The sequence below is a fragment of the Pleurodeles waltl genome, chromosome 5, assembly GCF_031143425.1.
Source record: "Pleurodeles waltl isolate 20211129_DDA chromosome 5, aPleWal1.hap1.20221129, whole genome shotgun sequence".
NCBI lineage: Eukaryota > Metazoa > Chordata > Amphibia > Caudata > Salamandridae > Pleurodeles > Pleurodeles waltl.
Window position 1 is genome coordinate 1,025,222,191 of NC_090444.1, and position 24,756 is coordinate 1,025,246,946.

Consider the following 24,756-nt stretch of genomic DNA (forward strand, 5'->3'; position numbering starts at 1 on the left):
GCTTCAAAATCGAAGACTTGCCTGAATGATGTTGCTGTTTCAACAAAGATCTCAAAAGTGAACCTCTTGGGAGCCTGACATCGATTTGTGCCAGCAGGTAGATAAGGTGGTCTATCAGATCAGAGGTTGCCCACAGAAATAGGGAAAATATTGGGCAATCGGCATATTTACCAAGAGTGTGCAGGGGTGGACATGGGAGGAAGGGTGGGTGGGACACCTGACACTTATGTGTTACACATGTGAGTAATTAAGGTCTTTCCACATGATGGCTACACATAAAATGACTGTAATTATTGAGTCCATGCTGGTATACACTCTGCTTGAAGTGTACACTATATGATTACATTGATTATTGCATCTACTGTATGACAAGCAAACCTTAATAAAACACTCTTCTTGACAGCATGCAAGCAGGCACCAATGCTTTCTTGAATGTTAGAATAACAAACTGAATTAGCCACATACAATTCTTTTATTCCTGTATGTCAGTTTCCTTGCTGTACTTGTCTTTCAAGTGTATAACTAGCCTAGTCTCTCATCCTGTATGACAATGGCAGTCTGAGATCGATAAATGCGTCTAATGATTTCTCTATCTCAGCAACATTATGGCAACAAAGGACAGCTCCTGAATTAAAGTTTAGTACTGATTTTCAATTCAGCAGTGACAATCGCCCATTTTTATGCAAAAAGGAAATTCACTTCTTGGATATATTATCAGATGGCACAAACTCCTGATTCCCAAGACATACATGGGTCAGTTCAGCACTATTAATGCACTTCAAATAATGAGATAGTGTGTGTTCCTTGGATTCTTATAAAACCAAGGCTAAGTAATTTTGGTTTTAACAATAATAACAACAAACATATATCTAGGAAATAAAACATACCACCTGGTGATTGAATACAAATGTATTATTTCCCCTTACTAACTATGTGACTACAGGCAAAGCCCCCCCACCTCCAGCACCAACGAGAAAAGCCCAAATCCACATTAAGCAACAATGCAGTAGAAGGCTTTGAGTGATAAATACATCAGCATGATCACATGTAGATGGTTTAGTATTGGTAGATACTGGATGGGGCACCAAGTGTGGTTTGATTTGCAGTGTTCACTAATTTGGGGGTGGTTGCACCATACAATTATAATTTTTTTCCATCAATCATAGAATGATTTCATCAAAACTAATTGAAATAATTTAATTATGATTTTATGTGTCTTATTTAATCCTTCTGGCAGGTGCAACCAAAAGGAGAAATACTCCAAGTATGAGAGTGTTAGGCCTCATTTGTGTGCCCAGCACATTTGTTTTATTAGGCAGGGAGCATAGGGGCTCTGAAGAGGGCCGTTGATCGGAATAGGCTTTGAATCTAGTTGAAACATTTGGCTACATTTATATGGGCAGTTGAACCATTGCAGGTGTACCACTATCCTGTTCGTTTTTAAGCATATTTTGGTTTTCCAACAAATACAGGAAACTCCTTTTAGGGAAACCTTGGGATATTTTTATTTAACTGAACCCCTGCTTTATTCCATAAAATACCTAACTAAGAACTGCTGTCAATGGCTGAGTCAACCAGAGTGGTATTTACTACTTTGGTGTGGATAGTTTGCGTATGATTAAGATTGCCACGGTAAGTTGTGGGAGAAGCGAGCTTTCCAGAATCTCTAAACTCCTACGGGTAAACATGCTTCCCACTTTAAAATAAAGGTTTGTCAGCCTAGACATTATTTGTGTGAATACACAGATATTGTACCAATATAAACCGAGTATATACTTGGAGGTGCTGTCGTTTTTTTTTTTCTTGTCCTTCACTTGGGGTTCTTCAAACGTGCTTTCCCTATCTTTATGTGTCCTATTACAGATGATTTTTTTTTTTTAACAAAATACATCCTACTTTATGGAGTGAGACAATGGTAAGCAAACCACGCACACTTGGTGTATGGCAGTTGCTACCTTATTTCTTCCAAAGGATGGGAAATTCATAAATAAAGAGGAAATGGAAAAGGTCAAGAACGATTCACATGACCTTTCAAAGGACAACTGAAATTAAAAGGAAATTAGTTTGGAGAGAAAATTTCAACAGAATATCCGAAACAATTCCCAGGGTGTTACAGGGTCCAACTTATAGAGCTGAAATAAAATCATACTATGAGGCAACTACCAGTAAAAAAGCATCAAGTGATATAGCAGCCTTTAGACTCTTAAAAGTGCAGGATGGTTGTTTAACATTTCTATTTAAAGTTTATCAGTCTGCTTTATTCCTCTGTGTTTAGACATATTAGGCAACAGGTTGTGATACAGGTGCTGCAAAGCAGTTCGGAGAAGAGGTATAGTTATTTATATTTATTTAACTATCTAAATATTTGGACAAATTTGCCTGACTAGGCTGTTCGACTGTAATTCCCTGCATTTGGGGATGCTCAACTCTTCACTCTGTTACAGTTAGATACACTGTATTAAGATTTAATGCCCCAGCACGCAGTATGGAATTATTCTACGATTTAGGACTATCAATGAAGATACTAAAATGCAGAATCATGATACTAAAATTGGGCTGCCCTGCCACAAGCCACTGAAACCAATAATTCGGTCCTATTCGTTTACGCTGTCAATAAAAGGACACATCCTACCATGAGAATTAACAATCTATCATGGTTTGATTATTATTCCTCACCTTATCTTTGAATAGTAATGAGGCTGATTGCTCTCTAATCCAGTGACAGTATAATCCCAAATTAAAGTAAATGGGAACGATCCAATAATTCTTCAAGCAGTTCAAGTTGCATCTGAGTGACTGTCTGAAGCTTAGAACATAACGAGATGCAGACAAAGTTATGGTTCACCTATTTCACCTGGACCAGATTATTAGGAATACCATGATCTTGAAAGTATCTCTACCCTACAAGACCTGAGTGTTAGGGAGGCAGTCTGATCCTACCTATTAGCACCTAATTTCTCTCTGTGACTCTTTGGCTAAAATATAAACAAGTTATTATTAAACAGATTGCAGAATTGTCGGAAGCTGAAATCATCTCTCTTACTCAGTCCCATATCGGAAAAGCAGTCAACACTATACAGCAAACATTTCATTGCTATGAAGAAAGATAGTTCTTTCAAGTAAAATTACTTGAATCAATATTTTATTCAAGACTTGCAGGCTATCATTATGCATAGTTTCTTTTAACGTGGCACATCACAGTAACTTACAACAAAAGTCTTTAAGCCTGAATATAAACTTCCAAAGTTCACTGCATTGCTCTTCACCCACTTCCAACATTCCTCTTCTTTTGAATGCAGCTACAGGGCAGCTTGGTACTTTTGAGCCCAGGAATCCCTGAGCAAACCTGAAGTTTCCTGCATCTATATAGAGAATTCTCTGATCTTCTGGTATCCACCGGACAAGAAGGTCCAATATTACTTGTTCTACAAATGACTACACCTCCTCTATGACCCAATCAAACATCCCTTACTTGCAATCATGCACAAATCTCATTTGGCCCTCTCAAATGAAAAGGACAATACTTTCCAATTTCTAAGAGCATATGGCAATATGCTTTATGTAGGTACTGAATTAAACGCTATATAAATCAATGGAGCACGAGCAGGTGCTAGCCTCTGAATGATGCACGGTTGATAAATGTACAGTGGAAAGTGTTAGGAAGAACTGCTCTACTTTGAGGTCTATCGGGGGTGGACTGACTTGACAATGCTCAAACCAAGAACAGGCTAGGAGACTGAAGAAGCACTCAACAAAAACCTTCAAATGCAGTATTAATGAAAAACTGAACGTGTATCGATTTGACTACCTTGGAATTTCATTAGTTTGTCTGTCATCTTTAGCGTCTCTAATTTCTGGGAAAAAGAAAAACAATAGAGACCCTTTTCTCTCATCATTTGTGCCACCTGTTTTCATTTTCTCACAAATGTCTTCACGGTTAATGCGTATGGCTCTGAAATTATTGAATGGTGATGGGATGGGAGGTGGAGGTAGAAACAATAAGCAGACTGAAAGGTGCCAGAGGGAAAGTGTATAACATGATAACACGAGTGATGGCCTTTTCTAAAGTTCGCAGTCTTGATGAACTTTTACACTGTACTACCAGAACTTTGTTATAACTGCAAGCTCTCTTCAAGCATACCTTAAACTGCTTAAGTGCATACTGCTTTTATAAATTCAGCGAAACACTAAGGTCAGAAAAAAATGGACTGGACAACAACGATCAAATGAGGTGCTTAAATAAATGCACTTCTGAGAACAAAATCCTGATCCAGAGTCTCACAACCAATCTTGGCAAAACTTATCCCTGAAGAATTAGGAGGTAGAGACAGTTCCAAGATGGAGGTACCCAGAAAATGAGGTGAACATCCACAAGTTTGCAAGTCTGTGGATATTCATACGCCCCTTTACTGGTCACTTCCAACACTGGAAAAACATGCAAATTTACAATTGGCTCAGTCCCCTTCAGCCACTGTATCTGAAAAGTGTAATTTATAAGGAAGGTAGAGGGCGTAATTTTATTTTTTCCAGTGGAGGGTGCAAAAGTAGTTTGAATTCAGGAAAACACCTGGCTGATTCTCGGTTGCACTGCCTGGCGGCTCATTATGCACTCAGAGCACTTGGTGGCTCCACTGCAGAAGGCACAGAGTCTCCTTTTTCCCAATTCATGCAGGAACATGTAGTCCTTTTCTTTTTATCAGACTTGCAGCAGGCGTATTTAGGTACTGCATGTCACGTCATTCTCAGCGCTCTCTACTGCGTTAACATTCTACCCTTCAATTTGTAAATGCTGGCACCCTGAATGAGGACCTTTTATAAAATTCCTGATATAACACCCTGGATAGGAAGGACTGTGAGCAGTGCACACAATGCACACTCAGACTCTGTTGAACAAGCTCAAATTACTCTTGTGATCCAAACCCATTGAACACATACAATATGGCAAACCTATATCAGTGTTTTATTTTACACACATTTCATGAAATTGTGGTGATGCGTTTTTAAATGTTGATCCTAAATGGTCGATAAAAGACAGAATAGCGGGGTTTTAGGAAGGCTGTCTTATTTGCAATTGTTATGTTACTAATGTTCATACCCAGTAGTCTTTTGGTCCGGCTGTAGTTAAAGAAGCCAATAAACATGTCTTGCTGCCCCATCTAGTGGTATATGTTGTGCTGCTCTTCAGTGGCAGGCATCAGATTAAAGCTCCGACTCCCCATCTGGAAGCTACTGAGTGTTGCGGTACCTGCTAATTTCCTCAGCAGGCTCCAGCACCGGTAGCAGACCTAGAGGGATGGGGACCCTGTTACCTCAAAGGCCAAACTGATTCTTTCCTTTACACTGAATGGCATCCAGAAGCACACACTGCCGGACCAGTTAGAGTTGCTGGACCAGATGCAGGTCTGCATCGTCACTATGTAGGCAGTCCAGACTAGCAAGTCCATGAAGTACAAAAATGGTGATGGAAAGACCGTCACACAGTCTCTTCTGTGGAATTGACAGGATACCTTAGGATCAGTCACAGCTTTTTCAGCTGATCAGTACTTAAGCTTAACAACACATTGTTGTGCTACACAAGTGGAGCCTGCTACACGGTGGAGCACAAGCTGCCTGCTTTGCGCCAGGCTTAGGTGGCTGGTTTCCCTGTCTGAACAGTGCTGCACATTAGGTCTGGCAGCTGAAGGACCCTCTCACCTTCTTGCCCATTCTCTGAGGAGTCAAGGAAGTCAGAAGGCTGGGTCACACCTGGCTGTCAATGTAGTGATACCCAAAAAGCAGACAATGGGCCGCAGCTGGAAATGAACTGCAATCCAAGCAGCTTGGATCCCTTGTATTGGACCGCCACTTATAAAGTGGAGACAGTGCCCAGAGCTTGCACCTTTCAACAGTTGCTACTGAGCACTGAGTTACTATTGCACATCATTCTCTACATCTTGGCAGACACACACAGTCATACATCTTCAGACAGAGTGCAAACTGTGCGCCATTTGTCGTGCAATTGGGCTACCTGCAGACCCTGTTTCGCGGAAGAGGTTCACCACCTGCAACAAAAATCTGCAAAGCTTGCAAGCATGGTCTCCTTTTTTAACTGACACGTCTTTGCCCAGCACTGGATGCCTTCAGCTGGCAGGCCCTTCTCAAGCTGAATAAGATGCATGAGGGACCGGTTACCTTCTACGGGGAGTATAAACTCACTCTGGTCAGACAGTACTCATCAGCATTACTCAGGCACTGCCGACACAGCCAATGTGGGATTGGATAATGTTAGAAATGGGGTCTTTGGTTGACAGTCAGGTTACCCCCCCCGTCCAAGCAAGGACCCTCACTCTAGTCAGGGTAAAAGAGAATCACCCTCAGCTAACACCTGCTTACCCCCTTGGTAGCTTGGCAGAGCAGTAGGCTTAACTTCAGAGTGCTAGGTGTAAAGTATTTGTCCCAACACACACAGTAACTTAATGAAAACACTCCAAAATTACACAACACCAGTTCAGAAAAATAGGAAATATTTATCTAAACAAAACAAGACCAAAACAACAAAAATCCGACATACACAAGTCAAGTTATGAATTTTTAAAGATTAAACTCAAAAATAGCGCTTAGAAACACAAAAAGCTTCGATGAGGTGTTAACACGGCGTTGTGACAGACTCGTTCCCAACAGGCCGACACCAGCGGCGCCGGACACGGAGTCGCGTAGACCCCCCAAGTACAGTACCTTTGGTGAAGAGTGAAAACAAGCCTATGCGCAAACTTGGGGGTTGCGGCGTCTGTGCGAAATGTTGAATCCGCGCACTTCGAGCGGTGCCGGTCACGACGTGCTGAGGCGACTTCCACGGAGTCGCGGACTTCTGCGGGGCTGCAACAGCGGCAGGCCCGCAAAGGCCGTCGCGTTCCAGCGAAGATCACGGAGTCGGTTGCAGGCGGCGTCACCGGATTCAGCAGCGGCGTAGGCCTGAAGTCGATTTCCTTGGATTTTCACCAGCTTTCCTTTCATGGGCCCATGGACTGGATGGGGCACCACTTGTCAGAGCGGGAGTCTCTAGAGACTCCAGGTGCTGGCAGAGAGAAGTCTTTGCTGTCCCTGAAACTTCAAACAACAGGACGCAAGCTCTAAATCAAGCCCTTGGAGATTCATTCACAAGATGGAAGGCACACAAAGTCCAGTCTTTGCCCTCTTACTCTGGCAGAAGCAGCAACTGCAGGATAGCTCCACAAAGCACAGTCACAGGCAGGGCAGCACTTCTCCTCAGCTCTTAAGCTCTTCTCCAGGCAGAGGTTCTTCTTGTTTCTAGAAGTGTTCTAAAGTCTGTGGTTTTGTGTGCCCTTATTATACCCAATTTCTCCTTTGAAGTAGGCCTACTTCAAAGTAAAGTCTCTTTTGAATGTGAAATCCTGCCTTGCCCAGGCCAGGCCCCAGACACTCACCAGAGGGTCAGAGACTGCATTGTGTGAGGACAGGCACAGCCCTTTCAGGTGTAAGTGACCACTCCACCACACCCTCCTAGCACAGAAGGCTCATCAGGAAATGGAGACTACACCCCAGCTCCCTTTGTGTCACTTGCTAGCGTGATGTGCAACCAGCCCAACTGTCAAACTGACCCAGACAGCGAATCCCCAAACAGGCAGAGTCACAGAAATGGTATAAGCAAGAAAATGCTCACTTTCTAAAAGTAGCATTTTCAAACACACAATCTTAAAATCAACTTTACTAAAAGATGTATTTTTAAACTGTGAGCTCAGAGACCCCAAACTCCATATGTCCATCCGCTCTCAAAGGGAATCTACACTTTAATCAGATTTAAAGGTAGCCCCATGTTAACCTATGAGAAGGACAGGCCTTGCAAAAGTGAAAAACGAATTTAGCAATATTTTACTGTCAGGACATATAAAACACATTACTATATGTCCTACCTTAACCATACACTGCACCCTGCCATTGGGGCTAACTAGGGCCCACCTTAGGGGTGCCTTACATGTAAGAAAAGGAAAGGTTTAGGCCTGGCAAGTGGGTACACTTACCAAGTCGAATTTACAGTTAAAACTGCACACACAGACACTGCAGTTGTAGGTCTGAGACATGATTACAGAGCTACTTATGTGGGTGGAACAACCAGTGCTGCAGGCCCACTAGAGCATTTGATTTACAGGCCCTGGCACCTCTAGTGCACCTTACTAGGGACTTACTAGTAAATCAAATATGCCAACCATGGATAAACCAATCAACCATACAATTTACACAGTGAGCATATGGACTTTAGCACTGGTTAGTGGTGGTAAAGTGCTCAGAGTTCAAAAGCCAACAGCAACAGGTCAGAAAAGATAGGAGGCAGGAGGCAAAAAGATTAGGGATGACCCTGCATAAGCGAAAAAGTCCAACAGATAATATAACAAAAAATGTTTTGGTCCCTCTGGAGGAAGGATATGAATTAACCTCCACGACAGTGGTTGTACCATAATGAACTTTCTGTACCAATGAGGTTTGTGAGCAATATTGTGAAATATTATTCACAAACCTCAACGCTACTGTTGTGGAGGTTAATTCATATCCTTCCCCCAGAGGGGCCAAAACATTTTTTGTTATATTATTTATTTACCCAGGTACTGGGTTGCTCCATTTTTACAAAATAATGTGTGATTGGAGACATTGTCAGCCTACTTGGCAGCTAAGAAGAAACTGCTGCAGCACACCACTGCTGTGAAGATAATAGGAGAACTTCAAAAGTACAGATTTCCCTTTAACTCTGTAAACCAAAACCACTGCAGGGAAAGATGTTCTGCAAAACTATAAGCTGAAACAAGAAAACGTTGCCACAATATAATACAAATCTTTGCAAATCTAATAGGTCTGGCCCATAACTAAATGTACCCCTTCGCTGATGTATATGGGTAAGGAAGTTATGTTATGTGCTGATGGGGGTGAATGGGTGTGATTATCAGTGAGTGAATACAAGTATGAGGCAACAGGCTCATGAATCGATGCAGAAGGGCAATGATCAGTGAACAAGAACATTAATGACCTTGTCAAAAATATGAGCGGGTTATGTCTCGGAACCACGGGTGCCTAAACCACCAGTGGCTCAACAACGAGGTCGGAACACCACCCTCGTTCTTACCACTAATGCCTTTACCACGAATGCATTTACAACGATTTTACCGTTGTAAACGCATTCCTGGTAAAGGCATTAGCAATCAGCATGCACGACCCAGCATGCTTCCACCCCAGTGACCCACCCCACCCCTTAAACCTAAACCCTGATCCCCCTCCTACCCCCTAAACCCTAATCACCCCAGCCCCCACCCCACCCCAAAAACGAAAAATACCCTGAGTCCCCACCCCCGCCCCTAAAACCTAAACCCTGTCCCCCAAACCCTAATCACAGTCCCAGCCCAACTTACTTCCTCCTTCACGGCATCCACTCCAACTCCCTTCTGACCCTTAACCACGCATGTACGTTGTTCAGACATGCGTGGTTAAGGTATCAAAACCAGGAAGTCGTGGAAAACGAAACCGTTGTTTCGCTTTCGTTTTTCACAACCTCGTGGTTCCGGACTCGTTCTTCCGGGTGTTTCCCATATGAGCGTCCTAAGTGGCCCAGAGCACAAATACATGTTCACAATTCAGTGCTTTTCTGGTCTACAGCCTTCTCAGTCAAAGGAGGCCAAAACACATTTATGTTATATTAATGTTCCTTCGAGAAGCAGATATCTAGCACCACTGTGCGCCCCAGAGTGTTATGGATAGCTGCCTCTTCCAGAATTGCTGGAGCTTCACTCTTTCCCAGAGGCTCCCACTCGGAGCCTCTATACTATTAATCAACATAATTTTTAGAAAAGCATGTCTTATAATTCGTGATGTTAGCTGTGAATACAGCATGTGTGAATTCACTTGCACCCTTGTTTAAGAGTACTTTGTCTCAAAGTATTTTAATATATGAAGGTATGTATGGCATGTGAACTCATTGACGTACTATCAACCTACAAAAAATATATATATAATACAGTGAAAATATGTAAATGAATTGAACACAAAATAATGTATTGTAAAATATACTCAAATTATAATAAGAACATAAAAAATAATTGGTTTGAAGAGGCTCAAAAGCAGAAATAAGGCGAGGGATATGACACACCCATAATGATAGGAAAACAATCCTTGTGAACATGTACATATGAATATTCATTCTAAACACTGAGTATATGTTGATGCACGTTGAGAAAAGGTAAGGTGGACAATAATAGCGTTAGATCCAATTCAACTATGCAGCAAAGTGAAAATACTAACAAAGGTCCAAAAGGATGAAAAAAGCAAGAATCTGCCAAAAACAAGTCTACACAAGGACAGTCAGCAGTAACTGGTCACTCATTTAAGGATTAACATATTTAATTTTATTCTGAGACTAATTACATACAGAAAAGTGAAACTTCCCAATCCACTGTATCAAAGAAGAATTAAAATGCTAAGGCGATGATGTGAGAAAAGACTTTCCAGTACCTAAGAAGTAGTAGGTACAGGAGGAATCATCTGCACCGAAGTTGTCACTGAAGAAATTGAAATTGCCAACAGAGCACTAAAGAGGGAAGTTGTAAATGCAGGTAAATAAGACATCAAATTTGGCATTGGAGTTGGAGGTGAAAAAGTCACAACAGGAGTCACGAGCAGGAAAACTTGGTGCACTCAAATAAACAAAGTGGTGGCCCAACGTACACTTGTGTCAAATGTCTGCACTAGAAGTGTATCAAAAGAAGAAGACTTTATAAAAGGGCAGATGCACAGCACCCACCAGAATATCCCTGGTATAGCATCAAAGATTAGATCAGCTCATAATGATCCACAGGAAGCCTGTTTTGCGGTTCCAAAGGAATATTTAAGATGGCACTGAAAGAGAGGTCTAACACTAACTACCTAGGATTATGAAAACACATCAACCATTGCTCGCTCTGGCACTAGAGCTAATCTGCATCCAAGTAGAAAGTTGTAACTCAGAAGTAGTACTTATCAATTGGACATAGAGTGTCCATGCTCATCGCCTCCGAAAGATAATAGGTAGAAAAAGATGCACAACAATGAATACTGTTCCACTAATCAAATTTGAAAACAGTGAACCCAAAACTGTAGATACAGTTCCAAAATCAATTACAGTTAGTCAGAAATCATGAGCCAATTGTGTTTATGTATGAAATGCGAGTTGCATTATAAGCACGAAATACAGCACCAAGTAGATCAGCAACGTGTGAGTGTGCAAAAAAACATTTTATTTCTGTTCCAGAGCATGTTATTTGAAAGTTGAGCGTTTCTACTATGCAGGGCAAAGGGACCTCTTTTTGCATTATGGTTGTGAGGAGCTTATTCGATTTAGCAAAATACGCAATTGTCAGTTTGAACTTGGGCCACAGAGCAACAGCAAAAGCTTTCCTTGAAGCAGAGTGCAATGCAACTCCATACCACTGTACTATTTTCTGAAGTGTTAAAGGATGAAGGTGTTCTTGGGTGAGACTGCAACATAAAAATGTTCTCTAAATAACAAATCTGCCACTGTTCTGAAGAATACGGTAGTCAGGGATGAATAATATTGGTGCGGCAATTACCCTGCAAGTAGGGGCCATGTTTAGAAGAGCTACAAGAGCCAAGTATGAAATAATCTTGCAGCACAAAAATGAGTGCCGCCAATAATGGATGTACAAAGATATGCTAAAAGCAAAGGAATTTATTTGCAGAGACAATGGAATAAAAGCGAAAACATCATGTATTTTGGAGGAACGTATTCTGTGTGGTTTCATGCCACCCCACAGAGGTGTGTTTCTGCCAGTCAGAGAAGGGAACAACAGTAATAGCCCAAAAATATTCCCATGCAATAACTACATTAAACATGCATTGCCTGTAGGAGATAACGATGTATTCTACATTAGATGAATTGAGGGAAAAATATAAGAGGTTTCTTTTTTTACAGACTGTTTGAAGTAGTGCATTGAGATTATGGATGAGAAAAAGAGCAGTCTTGTTTGTAAGAGGCCAAAGCACTTTATGAAATGTAAGCCATTTGTAATGCTCAACTTAAATTGTTTTACGGTGCAAATGTCAGCCTGCCATGGAGCAAAGAATTCAATCCTTCGCTAAGCATTACAAATAGAAGAAGTAATAGAAGAGGTATGCTTATGTTAGGACCGAGTTTAGAAGAGGTATGGGCATGTTCAGACAGTTTGAAAACCAATGCATTACAACTTAAAAGTATTTTGCATTGCTTCTCTATCCCTCTCCATTATTCTCTCTGCAGGTTCTCTTGCTGGATACGCCCTAATTTCTTCCACAGCTACATAAATCAATCTGGAATTAAATCTTCTTTCTCCTGGAGGTTCTGAGCTGAGGGAAAATTCAGTTTAGTCTATGTAATGAGGTTTTTCAATGTGTGTTTTTTCACAAGACTTAAGGCCTGATTCTGACCTTGGCGGAGGGGATTACTCTGTCATAAACGTGACGGATATCCCTCCAGCCATATTACAAGTTCCATTATATCCTATGGAACTTGTAATACCACGGGCGGGATATCTGTCATGTTTGTGACAGAGTAATCCCCTCCGCCAAGGCAGGAATCAGGCCCTAAGACTCGAATGTGACAGGTATAGCTGGCACAGTTAACTTCCACTGTTTTAAGTCACTGCAACAGAAGACTAAGTTTAACACCTAAGATTCAGTCTGTTTGCTAAAGGGACTTTAGCTTTAGACTAGAACCTATGCAAGCATTTATTATCATGGCCACAAGATTATTCCATTTGAGTCCTAACATGTTATTTTTAATTACGTTCAATAGGTAATTTCATCATCATTAGAGAAATTTAGCATTTTCAATTGAAAAGCTGTGGAGAATTTGCTTTAGAAATCCAGGACACCTTCAAATATGCTGGTGAAGCAAAACCCAGACAAGTAGCTTGGTCAACAGTCCAATTGAGAAATAAGAATTCTCTAGGATACAAACATCCAGGAAACAAGATAAAAAAATACTTTAATGTGGCTGCAATTTGTGCCTCAAACACTTTGTTCTTCCATAGTCTCTTGCAAAGATGTTTAGACCATCTCAAGAATGATTCAAGGAATTCTGACAAAAAATACCCTTGCATCTGATAAATAAAACCTTTTTCAATAACTCTGGATACTCTAAATGCAAACAGCAGGTGGATCACATCTCGCATTCACATTAAGATAGGTACAGTATTTTGGAAATATCGTAGGTTAAAAGCCAAATGCACCAGACAGTGTAAAAATATACATTTCACAGTGACAAGCTGATCAATGAATGCAATTATGATTTTTAATGATGAAAAGAGAGAAGGTCTTGGTAGTTATCTACATCCTTAAGGAGTTTTATTGTCCTATTGCATAGGAATTAAGGCTACTTAACAACTATGTGACTCCTTGAATGCCCAATAAACTGACATAAGGGCCTTGTGTGACAATGTCATTCAAAGAAATGCATAAATCAAATAGTATCTAAATTACTTCCACAGGACCTAAAATTTGATACAGCATTTTTTTTCTCCTAATAATCCCAATAGGCCATGGGCCTACAGACTTATGTACATGTTACTTGTCTTTGTTAACACTCTTTCTGGTAAAGCCTCTACCTAGTGGCAGATTCCGCATCTTCTGAATATTCCTCAGGTGTAAGACTGGATACTGAAATGACATGTGGAGCCGATGTGGGTGCCACTCCCATGTGCTGATCTCAGCTGCTTTCAAGAGTGCTCCCAGACATAGAGACTCAGAGCAAATTGGTATGACCAGTGTGCAGATTCCTAGACTTGGGATCTTTTTAATGGATAGAGTCCAAAGATAAAGTTCAATCACAGAATGAGGAGAGTCTATGAGGAATCTACAGCTACAGTGTCCACCAGAAAGAGCATTCCTGCGGCTAAGTAACTTGCTCTTTTGAAAGAAACTCCTAGCTCCAGATTTCTCAGCTTTTGAATAAATACCAAGGCAGTACTTATTTGGAGGTTGGTTTGTGGAAGAAGGACCAAAAAGACAAAATGTCACTATCCACAAACCTGACTATCCAGACAATAGTTCTTTCGAGAAAGCATGGAGGGACGCTCACACAGCTGCCTGGTAAATACCCAGGACAGGGGCTCTGCGTGCTAAAGAAGTGGTAGCAGCTTTGACCCTGGTGGTATGAGCACGCAATCCTGTTGGAATCTGTGTTTTAGATAATATTTAGCAGTTCTTAATGCAGATTACGAACCAGCAGCAAACAGCTCTCTTCTGCAATGCCTCGCCTTTTTTCACTCCAAGGAACACCACAAGGAGCCGATTGTCAGGTGGATGTTCTTTTGTACAATCTATGTAAGATCTCAGAGCTCTTTTGGGGTACAAGCGAGGAAGTTTCTCTTCCTTAGAGGGGTGAGTCAGAGAATAGAATGCCAGCAAGGTGGTATTTTTACAGAAATGGAATGGCGTCACAACTTTAGGCAACAGAGATGCCTGTTTCCATAATACCACTTTGTCTGGGTGGTATAAGAAGGTGGTACATGGATGGTTAACACAAAGAGCTTGAAGCTCACTCACATGCCACACTGATGTTATGGTGACCATCTTGAAGTTGTGTAGCCACAAGGAACAGCTGTGAAGTGGCTCAAAAGGGGTGCACATCAGAAATATAAGGAACAAGCTGAGGTCGTACTGTAGGTTTCCAAAGGTAGAGGAAGGAAACAAATGTTGTAAATATTTTAGAAACACAAAACAACTGGAGACTTAAACAAGGAGGGCTTTTCCTGCAACTGCAAAAAGGCCATGACCGACATGTATCCTTAAACTGTGCCCAAATCAAAGCCTTGCAAGGCTAGGAACAAAGCAAGCAACAAAACAACAGATAACTTTGCCTGATGGGGTCTATCGGCTGAGCACCACACCAAGTCACAAATCTGTCCCAACGACAGGCATATACATTTTTTGTCAGGATACATCTGGATCCCAAGATGGCATCAGTCACCTCTGGGGAAAGACTGAAGGTGTTCAGCTGTTGCTGCTCAGTCTCCATGCATGAAGGCATAGGTGGGGAACCCTGCCCTGTTCTTGTAACTGCACGTCCTCCCGGGCAGGCAGCCTAATCGGAGGACAGAAGTCCCAGAGTTCTGGACACCACACTCTTCAAGCCCAATCTGGGGCAACTAGGATGACGAGGGCCCAGTCGGTCCTGACCTTCTTGAGGATGTGAGGCAGGAGTGGTATACACGGGAAGGTGTAAAGGAGTTCTAAGTTGCAAAGGAGGTACAGCATGTCTCTAGGCAAGAGAAGCCATGGAAACTCCAATGGACAGACGTGTTGACATTCCATATTCTCGGCAGTGGAGAACAGATTAAACCACGGTTCGCATGATTTGGGGAAGAGACCGCGCGCCATTGCGGGGTGTAAGTGCCATGGCACAATCCATTCGGTGCCGATAGCTAAGGTTGTCCGCCTTGGTGTTCAACAATTCTGCCAACTGTTCACCATCAAGAGCATTCTGTGGTGGTCTGGCCGATTCCAGAGGTACAGGGCCTCCTGGCACAGGGTCCATAACCCCATGCCCCCTCCCCCCATTTATTGCAGTACCACATGCAGTGGTGCTGTCCGTAAGCTCCCTTACCAGCCTCCCTTGCATGGAAGGAAGACCTTTCAATGCCAAGTGGATGACTCTCCACTCCAGAGGACTGATATAGATCCAGTACTCAGCTGGAGACCAGAGGATTCTGATCACCACCTCTCCCAGACGGCCACCCCAATCCAGAAGTGATGTATCGTTAAACAATGTTAGCTCTGGTTTGGGATGGAAGACTGTTCTGCCGCTGACTCAACTGCGGTCTAGTGACAACCACTGCAGATCTATTGCAATCTCCACCAAAGTCTGAACGTGATCAGAGAAGTTTTCTTGATGTTGGACCAACCGAGATTTCAGATCCCACTGTGGTGCCTGAATATGCCATCTGGTGTGTTCAACCAGCTGGAGGCCATCAGTCCCGGCCACCTCAGAGTCTAACTCACTGAAATCCAGGATTGAGACCGAAAGATTGAGATCATAGCCTTAAATGTCCTGGAATCTCTTTCCAGGGGCAAAGGCAAGAAACCAAACCGGGTCCAGAATTGTTTTGATGAAGGGGCGTGTCTGAGAAGGATTCAGGTGTGTGCGTGTTGATAGTAAACTCCAAAGGTGACGTGTGTCAGTGTAGTCTAGAGGTATTTGACGACTGCCTGGGGCAAGTCAGCTTAAATAGCCAGTCTTCAAGGTTTAGGAAGACTGGCGCACCTGAACTTCATAGGTGTGCTGCCACCACCACCCTCACTTTCATGAACACCTCTGGGGCACTGAAAGGAGACCACAGCAAACTGAAAATGCCCCTGTCTCATCACAAACGGCAAGTAGGGCTGATGGGCCTAACAGTTTGCTTGACCACTTCCAACACTGTACTGACAAACAACTAAAACCCTAAGATTGCTAGGGACCTAAGCCGTCAATTAAAGAAGAAAGAACAATGATTCCTAATAACAACAACATTTTATGGAAATTAAATAGTCATTATTCTTTATGAATTAGTGATATATATTTACAAATTTTCATTCAACAATAAATCACAATGTACACTGAGGTGAAAATGTTTCTGTGCTCAGAAGAGTGACACACATCTGTGATACAAAGCAATAGTTGTGTATCACAAAGCTTTCCTAATAGATGACCCAGAGAACAAGTTAAGATACAAATTAGTAGATGATGGACTGATCCCTAAAGATTACAGGATCAGGATCAGAAAAGAAGACTACGTTCTGATAACACGGCCGCAGTGTCACAGCCATCTTAGAGTTACAAAGGCAAGTTTGGGAAAACAAAGTTGAGGCAGTAATTCTGGCTTAGTAGAGGAACCAAAGAAAATCAAATACAATATGGATATTTTAAAAAAGCAGTACAAAATGAATAAACAGGGATTTAACAGAAACTCTATTATTGGGGTGGAGTCAGTAAAGGGGGGGAGGGGGAACAAGGCCATTTTAAACGGTAAACAAAGAAAGAGGACCCACTCTGAAACCATGCACCTAGAGTGTTAGCCATTTAAGAGTTACAGAGGCAAGGATGAGAAAACAAAGATGAGACAGTTAATTGAAGAACCAGGGAAACTAAAAAAAAGGCTATTTAAAAACCAGTGGAAGATGAAGTTGAACCAATCGAAATTTAATAGAGACTTCAATAATGTAGAGTCTGTAATGCGTAGAGTCGGTAAAGGGGGTGCAGGCAACAGCAGAAAGAGCAATATAGAGCAAAATACAAAAAGGAGGTAGTTATTAGAGAACTTGGTGTGTCCTATTTGTGTGGTTGAATGAGTGAATAAAAAAGGCATCAACTAAAAGCAAAGTCTTCCCGGAACACAGTAGGAATTTAGAGTCTTCATTCGAGTAAAGAGAGCAGGTACAATGTTAGTATAGCAGGAGTTAAAGTACTGCAGTTAGGTCTTCCACCTGTGATGAATCCTTATTAGGAGATTATTTTAGCCCTTTGGCTTGCATGCCTGTGCCCCGTCACCCAGTGACTTTTAACCTACTTAGCGTGCTCTGTTTTAGTCCATTTATTTTATTATTTCTTTTAAGATGGCTGCCATTGCTGATAGATAGAAAATGCTTTGATTTGTGTTATCAGTGCCTCTCTGTGAAGGCGTCAATATCACCATCATTATCAGCATCATAATCAAGTGATGTGCATAGGTATTCACATCATGTCCCTTTCTCACTTACGTGTGACAGAAACAAAATGTACACTTGATGGGGATTGTTTACATAATTGCCTGCTTATCAATTGTTTGGGAAAATACCTGCGTCAGGCGTCCTACAAGGTCTGTATAAATACATCTCACACAGACACGGTTATCAGAATGATTACTTCCAGCGCCATCCACACTGCCCGTCACCTTACTGCAGAAATTCACCTAGAGACCTCATTCCAAGGTAACAAGGGATGGAGGGCGCTTCTTATGGGCATGGGAAAGGCAGATTAGGTTTATCATACCCAGCTCTTGTTAGGTTAGAGATTAGGTTATCCATGCTAGGAATTTTACATTTCATATTTATTGCAAGATGGTGGGGGTCTTAGTATTCACGACTCATCTTCACAATTATGCTACTTTTATTGTTTGTTATACTAATCGTGGCAGCTCATGAACTTTTACCGTAAATCGCAGTCTTTTCAATAAACTTGTTGAAAACTCTCCTGCATCTCCTTCATTGCCTGTGTGTTACTGAGACTTATTACTAACAAGAGATAAAAGGACATTTCTGTTACATCACGACCTTCCTGTGATGTCGCAATCTAGAGTTCATGCCTAAGGCTACCAGAAATCACCTTTTACTGTCTGGGTTTTTGGTGAGGTATTGCTAGTGAGCCGGCAGGGTTGGACCGACAGTTGTGACTTGTTGTAGGAGTGGCTTAGTCGCCTACAAACAAAAGTGCTGTCACCAACTAAACCATCAGTCTCACCTAGGATCGAGAGTCCAACTACGACACACCCTACTGATTCCAAGTTTATGTTCAGTCGAAGTATCCACTTAAGTTCTTCCCCCTGAAGAATTTGATTGATGTCACCTCCTCTCTGGGTGTGTTGAGAGGACAGATATCACCTGCCAAGGTAGGTCATTTTCTGTGTAGTGCATTGCTGAAAAGTGCTCAACAAGAGGCGCAGAAAGGGCTTTGCATCAGTGTACTATGATGTTGATAGATTGGTACTGCAATTAGAAAATGTAGTTGAAACAATCCTTTAATCACCATACGAGAAGGCCTTACTTTCAAGGGTAAAGGGGGAGACACTATGATGGCCGCATTTATAGTGTCCCAAAAATGGAGGTAGTCCCCAAAGGCCAACAATGGTATGCACAGTTTTGTTTCTTGGTAACGCAGCCCAGACAAAATGGTCTTTCAAGTTTTTTTCCTTTTTTAAAGGCCTACAAATGTGTCTCCAATACAAGGCCTCTTGCTCTAAGGACATGCCAGTACCTTTTTTTTTTGTTTTGTTTTTTTGTTTTTTACACTTCTCAGGTCAATGTTAGAGCCTGAGGAAAATGTTGTGATGCACTGTACATCATTCTCTTTAGTTTTTCTTAAGGTTTGGGTACCAATAGAGACTCCATCAGGCAGTCCTATGCTCTTTTAGGGAATTGTATAATCAGTTATTTGGGGGAACTCCTATTTAGTAGTTTATCTGCCAGTGTTTGATCCTCCTTAAAAAAAACATTTTTACATTGACAATTACGCTGGGTCCTCAAAAATTGGCTATAGGGTAAAACGTATTTTAAGGATCTGGGGCAATGAACAGAATATTATAGTAATGTGTTTCTCTCTGTAGGCTTACGGAAGAGAAATGTGTATAATTTTCCATCCTCAGCCTTGATTGTGAGGTCCAGAATAACCAACTCACTGTCACTTAGACTGTGGGAATTCTGATTGACCTAATGATGGAGATCTTGCAAGAGTGTGGGGGGATCACTACCAAATCATGAAAATATCATTTATGCACTGTTTCCGCAATAGAATGTGTTCAAGGAAAGAATGGATTGGGTCAAAGCAATTTGAGATCCAAGCTCCGCCATAAACAGGATCAAAAAGTTTAGGGGAAAGTCAATTCCCATTAAAGTGCCCTTTATCTGTAGGATTTTTTTTTTTCAAATATGAAAAGATTCTTAGTGAGGGCTAACTTCAATGATGAAATAATGACTGCAGCAGGAACTTGATGCAGTCTGGGTCTTGTATCAAGATGTTTACGGATTACTTCTATACTACCATCCTGAGAGATATTCGTGTATAGTGAGTGACTATGTCTAGTCACCAACAAAGAAGTGCTCATAGCAAAAAGCTGATCCTCAATTAAGTTAATAAAGTCTGTACTATCCCTCATGTGACTATGAGGGTAGCAAATACTTAAATAAAGAATTCTATGTATTGACCAGCTGATTCTAATATAGACCTGCAACCAGACACATTTGGTCTACCAAGGGGAGAGTTTTTATTCTTATGAATTTTGGCCAACTATATAGCACTAGAGAATGTGGGATTTTGTTGCGCAGAAAGAGAAATAATTTTGTCTCACAAAACCAAAATCCTTTCCTTCAAGTGTGATTCTTAGGATCTCCTACTGAATCTCCTTGGTGATGTCTTTAGAGAGTGTTACAGCATTTAATATTGCCAAACTGGCAGCATGTATCTAAAGTATAGGTAGTTCTATCTGGAACTACATTTCTACCGCCCTTGACTGCAGATTTAAAGATAATTTTAGAATCAGTTTTCTAATGATTCAGAGCCATCCTTTCTTGGAGTGTGATATTCTAAGGGGTAAAAAGACATTCTTTCTGTATGTTGGCAATGTCCCTAAGGACCAGCTTCACAAAGGTGAGAATTTCTGCTGGAATGGTATCAGGGAGAGGTAAGAATGTTGAGGGGGATGTAAGATCAGTGGCATCTGTGGGATGGTCATTAAAATATACACATCTATCTTAGCAATTCAGTATGAAGTTCTAGAAAATTGAGCTATTTTGTAGGCACTAATGAAAAGCCTTTACTTAGAATGGACACCTCTATGGATGACCTATTATGTGAGGATAAATTGCAGATTATTATGGTGTCTGGATTTCTATGGTATTTTTTGCCTACAAGTACTGAGTTACCTGGGTGGTCCTGCTCCACTGGTGGAATGTGTCAGGTGTGATGTTCCCCCAGTGAATTGTAAACCAGTGTCTGCCCTATCCCTTTTCCATGTCTCAGTCAGCAGCACTGGTTTCTCTCTAAACAAATCTTTATTTGTGGTATTACCGCTAGTACCTTCTGTTCCTTCATTTCTGTCACTTAAATCTTCAGAAATGTCAGAAAAGAACACAATACTTTTTTTGTCTATATGTCCTTCTCCATGGACGATTCTGGTAAATATTAATGAAACTTCTGTTAGTATAGAAGCCCTCCTCCGTAAGATACGGGTGAGCCATCTCAATCTTATAGTTTTGAAAATCTTTCTTGAGCTAACTGGTTTTCTTGTCCTGTTCAATCCTGTTAAACCAGCTTATTGTTTTGCCTATTTTCTCAAGAGTGGCCTTGGCGTCAGTTATCAGGTCCAAGTCTCTTACCTGTCTCCCTAATTCATTGTCTCTTGCCTTAAGCATGTAACTCCAATGTGACATATCTATTATGTATGACTTATCTTTTGTAATAAACCAGGAATGTTTTTACCTAGAAGTCCTCTTGGAATTTTGTCTGCCATAAGATATTCTGTTAGCATTTATACCATCATTTGCATGCAAATGTATTTCTTGCAACATTGTTCTATAAGTTCTGGTACGTTGCTTGTTGGTGTTGTGGTTGATTCTGCAGTTTCAATAAAATGAGAGGCATTTTACAAAAATGTTAACGTTCTGTACTGTAGTCCCCCAAGTATGTTGGAGTTAAGTCTGACATAATAGATGTACCCATATATGCTAGGGGGAAGGGGTATAAGAGGGTTTCACTGGAACAATAGTCAGTAAATGACAAACTCACTGGAGGAATATGCTTTCAATGACAAACCCTTGCAATCATGCAATTGCACTCAGCCTATACTGAAAGACAACTAAGATGGCCACCGCTCTGTGTCTATGGTGTTAGGGTGTTATCCTCTTTCCTTGGTTATCCTTATTATGGCTGCTGCTATTTAACAACTCGACAGTGTTGTAAAGGCACGGACACCTCTTTCACATACTGTTTGTTTCCCCTCTGGGCCGATGGTCAACTGTGACCACTCACCTCCAAGAGCTGCAGTTGCTGCAGCTCTATGTCTGATTCAGGTATTTGTCTATGTTCCTGACATTTCCCTTCCCTGGCAGTAATTTAACATGCCCATTACATCTTCACCTTTTTTCTTCATAGATCTCCCACAACAACTGCATGTATGCTGGCTTTGCTACATGCTCTCAAGTAACTGGTTGTATATTATGGCAGTTGATTGCATATATTATGTCAGTGTATATATTATTTTATTCATGTTTACTTTTTTGCTAAATTACCCCTCTTCTCTTTTCCCGCTTCCCAATTACATGTAACAACTTGTCAACTAATTAGACATACCAATTAAACTTTATCTTAACTTGTTCTCTGGGTCTTCTACTAACAAAGCATTTTTCCATACACAACGATTTCTTTATCTCTCATGGGTGTATCACTCTTCTTCGCACTGAGCACAGACACATTTGCACCTCACTGTACATTGTGAGCTATTGTTGATGGAAATTTGTAAATATATGCTATGAATTAATCCTGAAAAATAATGACTATTTGATTTTCATGACATTTTGTTGATATTAGGGATCATTGTCTGCCAATATAGCAAGAATTGTAGGATCCTGCCTCCCACCAGGTGGCTGTGCTTCATTAAGAGCACAGTGAAGGGGTATACCAGGTATGGTTATTGAGAAAAGTCCCATTGATCTGGACTGTGGGGGTGATGGCCACCACAGCCTCAACCCTGAAAAGCTGAGATCCTTGTTGAAGCTGGATTGGCTCACAGTATGAGGTATCTCTTCTTAGGCCATGAAAGTAGCGGTAGGGCTGATGCAGTTGATGAGGTGAGTAGATAAACAGAGCAAGTGTGTTGTGGCCATGCTCTCCTTGAACTGCTTGAGAGCGAAGTCAGCCTGGTACCCAAACAGGCAAGTCCTGTTCAAAGGCATATCCAAGAGGTCTGACTGGAATTCAGCCGAAATACCAGTGGATCGCAGTCAAGCGTGTCAGCAAACAGTGTCACTGGTGCCAAAGGGCGGCTTAATACAGTTGGTGGTGTCAAAGTCACAACAAATTGAGAACTTGGACGTGTCACAACCGTCCTGTATAGCCTGGGCAGGGACAGGTTGGAGATCTTCAAGAACACCTAAAGAGCTTTGGAACATTGCCTCAGGAGACAAATGGCATTTACAAATCAAAGCCCTAAGCTAGTGGACAAGAAGTCCCTTTTTTAGATAAAAAGGTTCAAATAATGCATTCGTACTGTCCGGATGAAACATTACAAAGCACAATGTTTAAACAAAACTCAATCGTACCCAAATCTGGTAGTTTTATATTCCACTTTGAGGATAGGTTTGCACGGTTCTGGTTTCTTTCCATCCTTTATCTGTTTCCCTGAAACGAAATATTTCCAAAAATGAAAAACATTGATAATATCATATTACAGTTTAAAGAAATCTGATTAAAATTAAATTTCTAAAAGATATGCTGGCAGTGTAATTTTAGTGCAACACCCAGGAACAGATACTTTTACAAATAACTTCAGCGCAATGAAAACGTACGAATGAAAACAGTGTAAAGTAGCTAAGAAATATTCAGCTAAAAAGGCAAATCTAGCAAATATCTGTATGTACAATGTTCTCACAAGGCATTCTGTTCAAGATAACAGGTAGTAAAGTCATAGAGGGTAACCTCTTACAGAGCAAATAACTTTTATAGAATTGAACTCAAACTTTTTTTTATGATTAGAAAATGAACACTGCCTGCCCTGCCTGGGGTTTACATAAGTATATGATGCCTAGCTCCAGGTTACTATTACTAAGAATTACTAAGAAACCGTCATATGATCAATGGCTCGCCCTACAGACGCTGAACTAAGGTTGGTATCTTTTATCTATACTTTTGTGGTGCAAAGACGGAGATCACGTCTTTAATTTCTAAAAACCTTAATTAGTATTCAAATTCATGGCCCCTCACCCGGAATACACCCAAACACCACTAGGCATGCATTACCCCCTCCTTTAGCACGTTACACTACAAGCACTTTGAATCACTATATGTATAAAGCACTCTACAAGAACAATAAATATACTAAAAGGAATACCGTGTTAAACGGATCAGGGGCATAGTATGAGAAGCATTTGTAATTGAGAGGCCCAATAATACTTAACCGATCGTACAAGGCTGCCACCAAATCTGAAGACTCATTCTGGTTGTAGGGTACGCCAATGTCAAAAGAAAAAGCGACAATATGTCCTAGCTTTGGTTAAAATATTAGAGTCACTGTACTGGCAATTTCAGCCTCCTTAATCACACACTATTCGGTGTCTTCAAGAATTTTAGTTTTAAACCACCACCAGTTGTGAAGTGCTCTTCACATAATGCCACCAGATTTGTATCACATGAACTATGAAACTATTGGCCACTGTTACCTTCAACACGATGTGTGCTAATGTCCTTTTGGAAATGCTTCGATAGAATATTCTAAATAATTTCTAGCAAACATTTAAACCTGGAGTGGATCAAGACTGTTCCTTAACCTGTCATGAGATGCATCCATAAAATAGCACTAACACACTCCGCAAGATCCAAAGTTTCTATTCAATGACTTACCAGTCCTCTCTCTGAGGAGGTAAGATGAGCAAACTGAACGACTTTAGGACTTATTTGGGAGTTGGGAGAGCAGGGTATCTTCCAAACAGTAGTGAGTATCCAGCCCAACATATTTATAGTTCTACTAACAGTAATTGAATTGTAATTTGGGGGCCAGAGCACCATCCACGTTCTAGCACAAGTTCTGCATTAGCCAAACTATAAATAAGGCTCTTCATCCCTTAGTGTAAATTCAATACACCACACCTGTGGGTGGCACTTTTCCATGTGGAATATTGCTATGTAACATAAGTTAAACAAGGTGGAATGCCACCAACCTGCTTGAGGACATGGAAAAGTGACCACTCTTACCGTATAGAAGGCATTCATATTCATCCCAATTCCAACACAGCCCCAATGAT

General features: G+C 41.2%; 1 protein-coding gene across 2 annotated transcripts in view; it reads right to left on the reverse strand.

Moving 5' to 3' along the window:
• The window catches only part of STXBP5 (syntaxin binding protein 5), a 933,640-nt gene that overhangs the window by 528,401 nt on the left and 380,483 nt on the right, over positions 1-24,756 (reverse strand). For both annotated transcript variants that reach the window (XM_069235194.1, XM_069235193.1), the window contains exon 9: positions 23,059-23,137. In XM_069235194.1, coding sequence (XP_069091295.1) covers positions 23,059-23,137 — 79 coding nt within the window. The remainder of the gene's footprint in view (positions 1-23,058; positions 23,138-24,756) is intronic.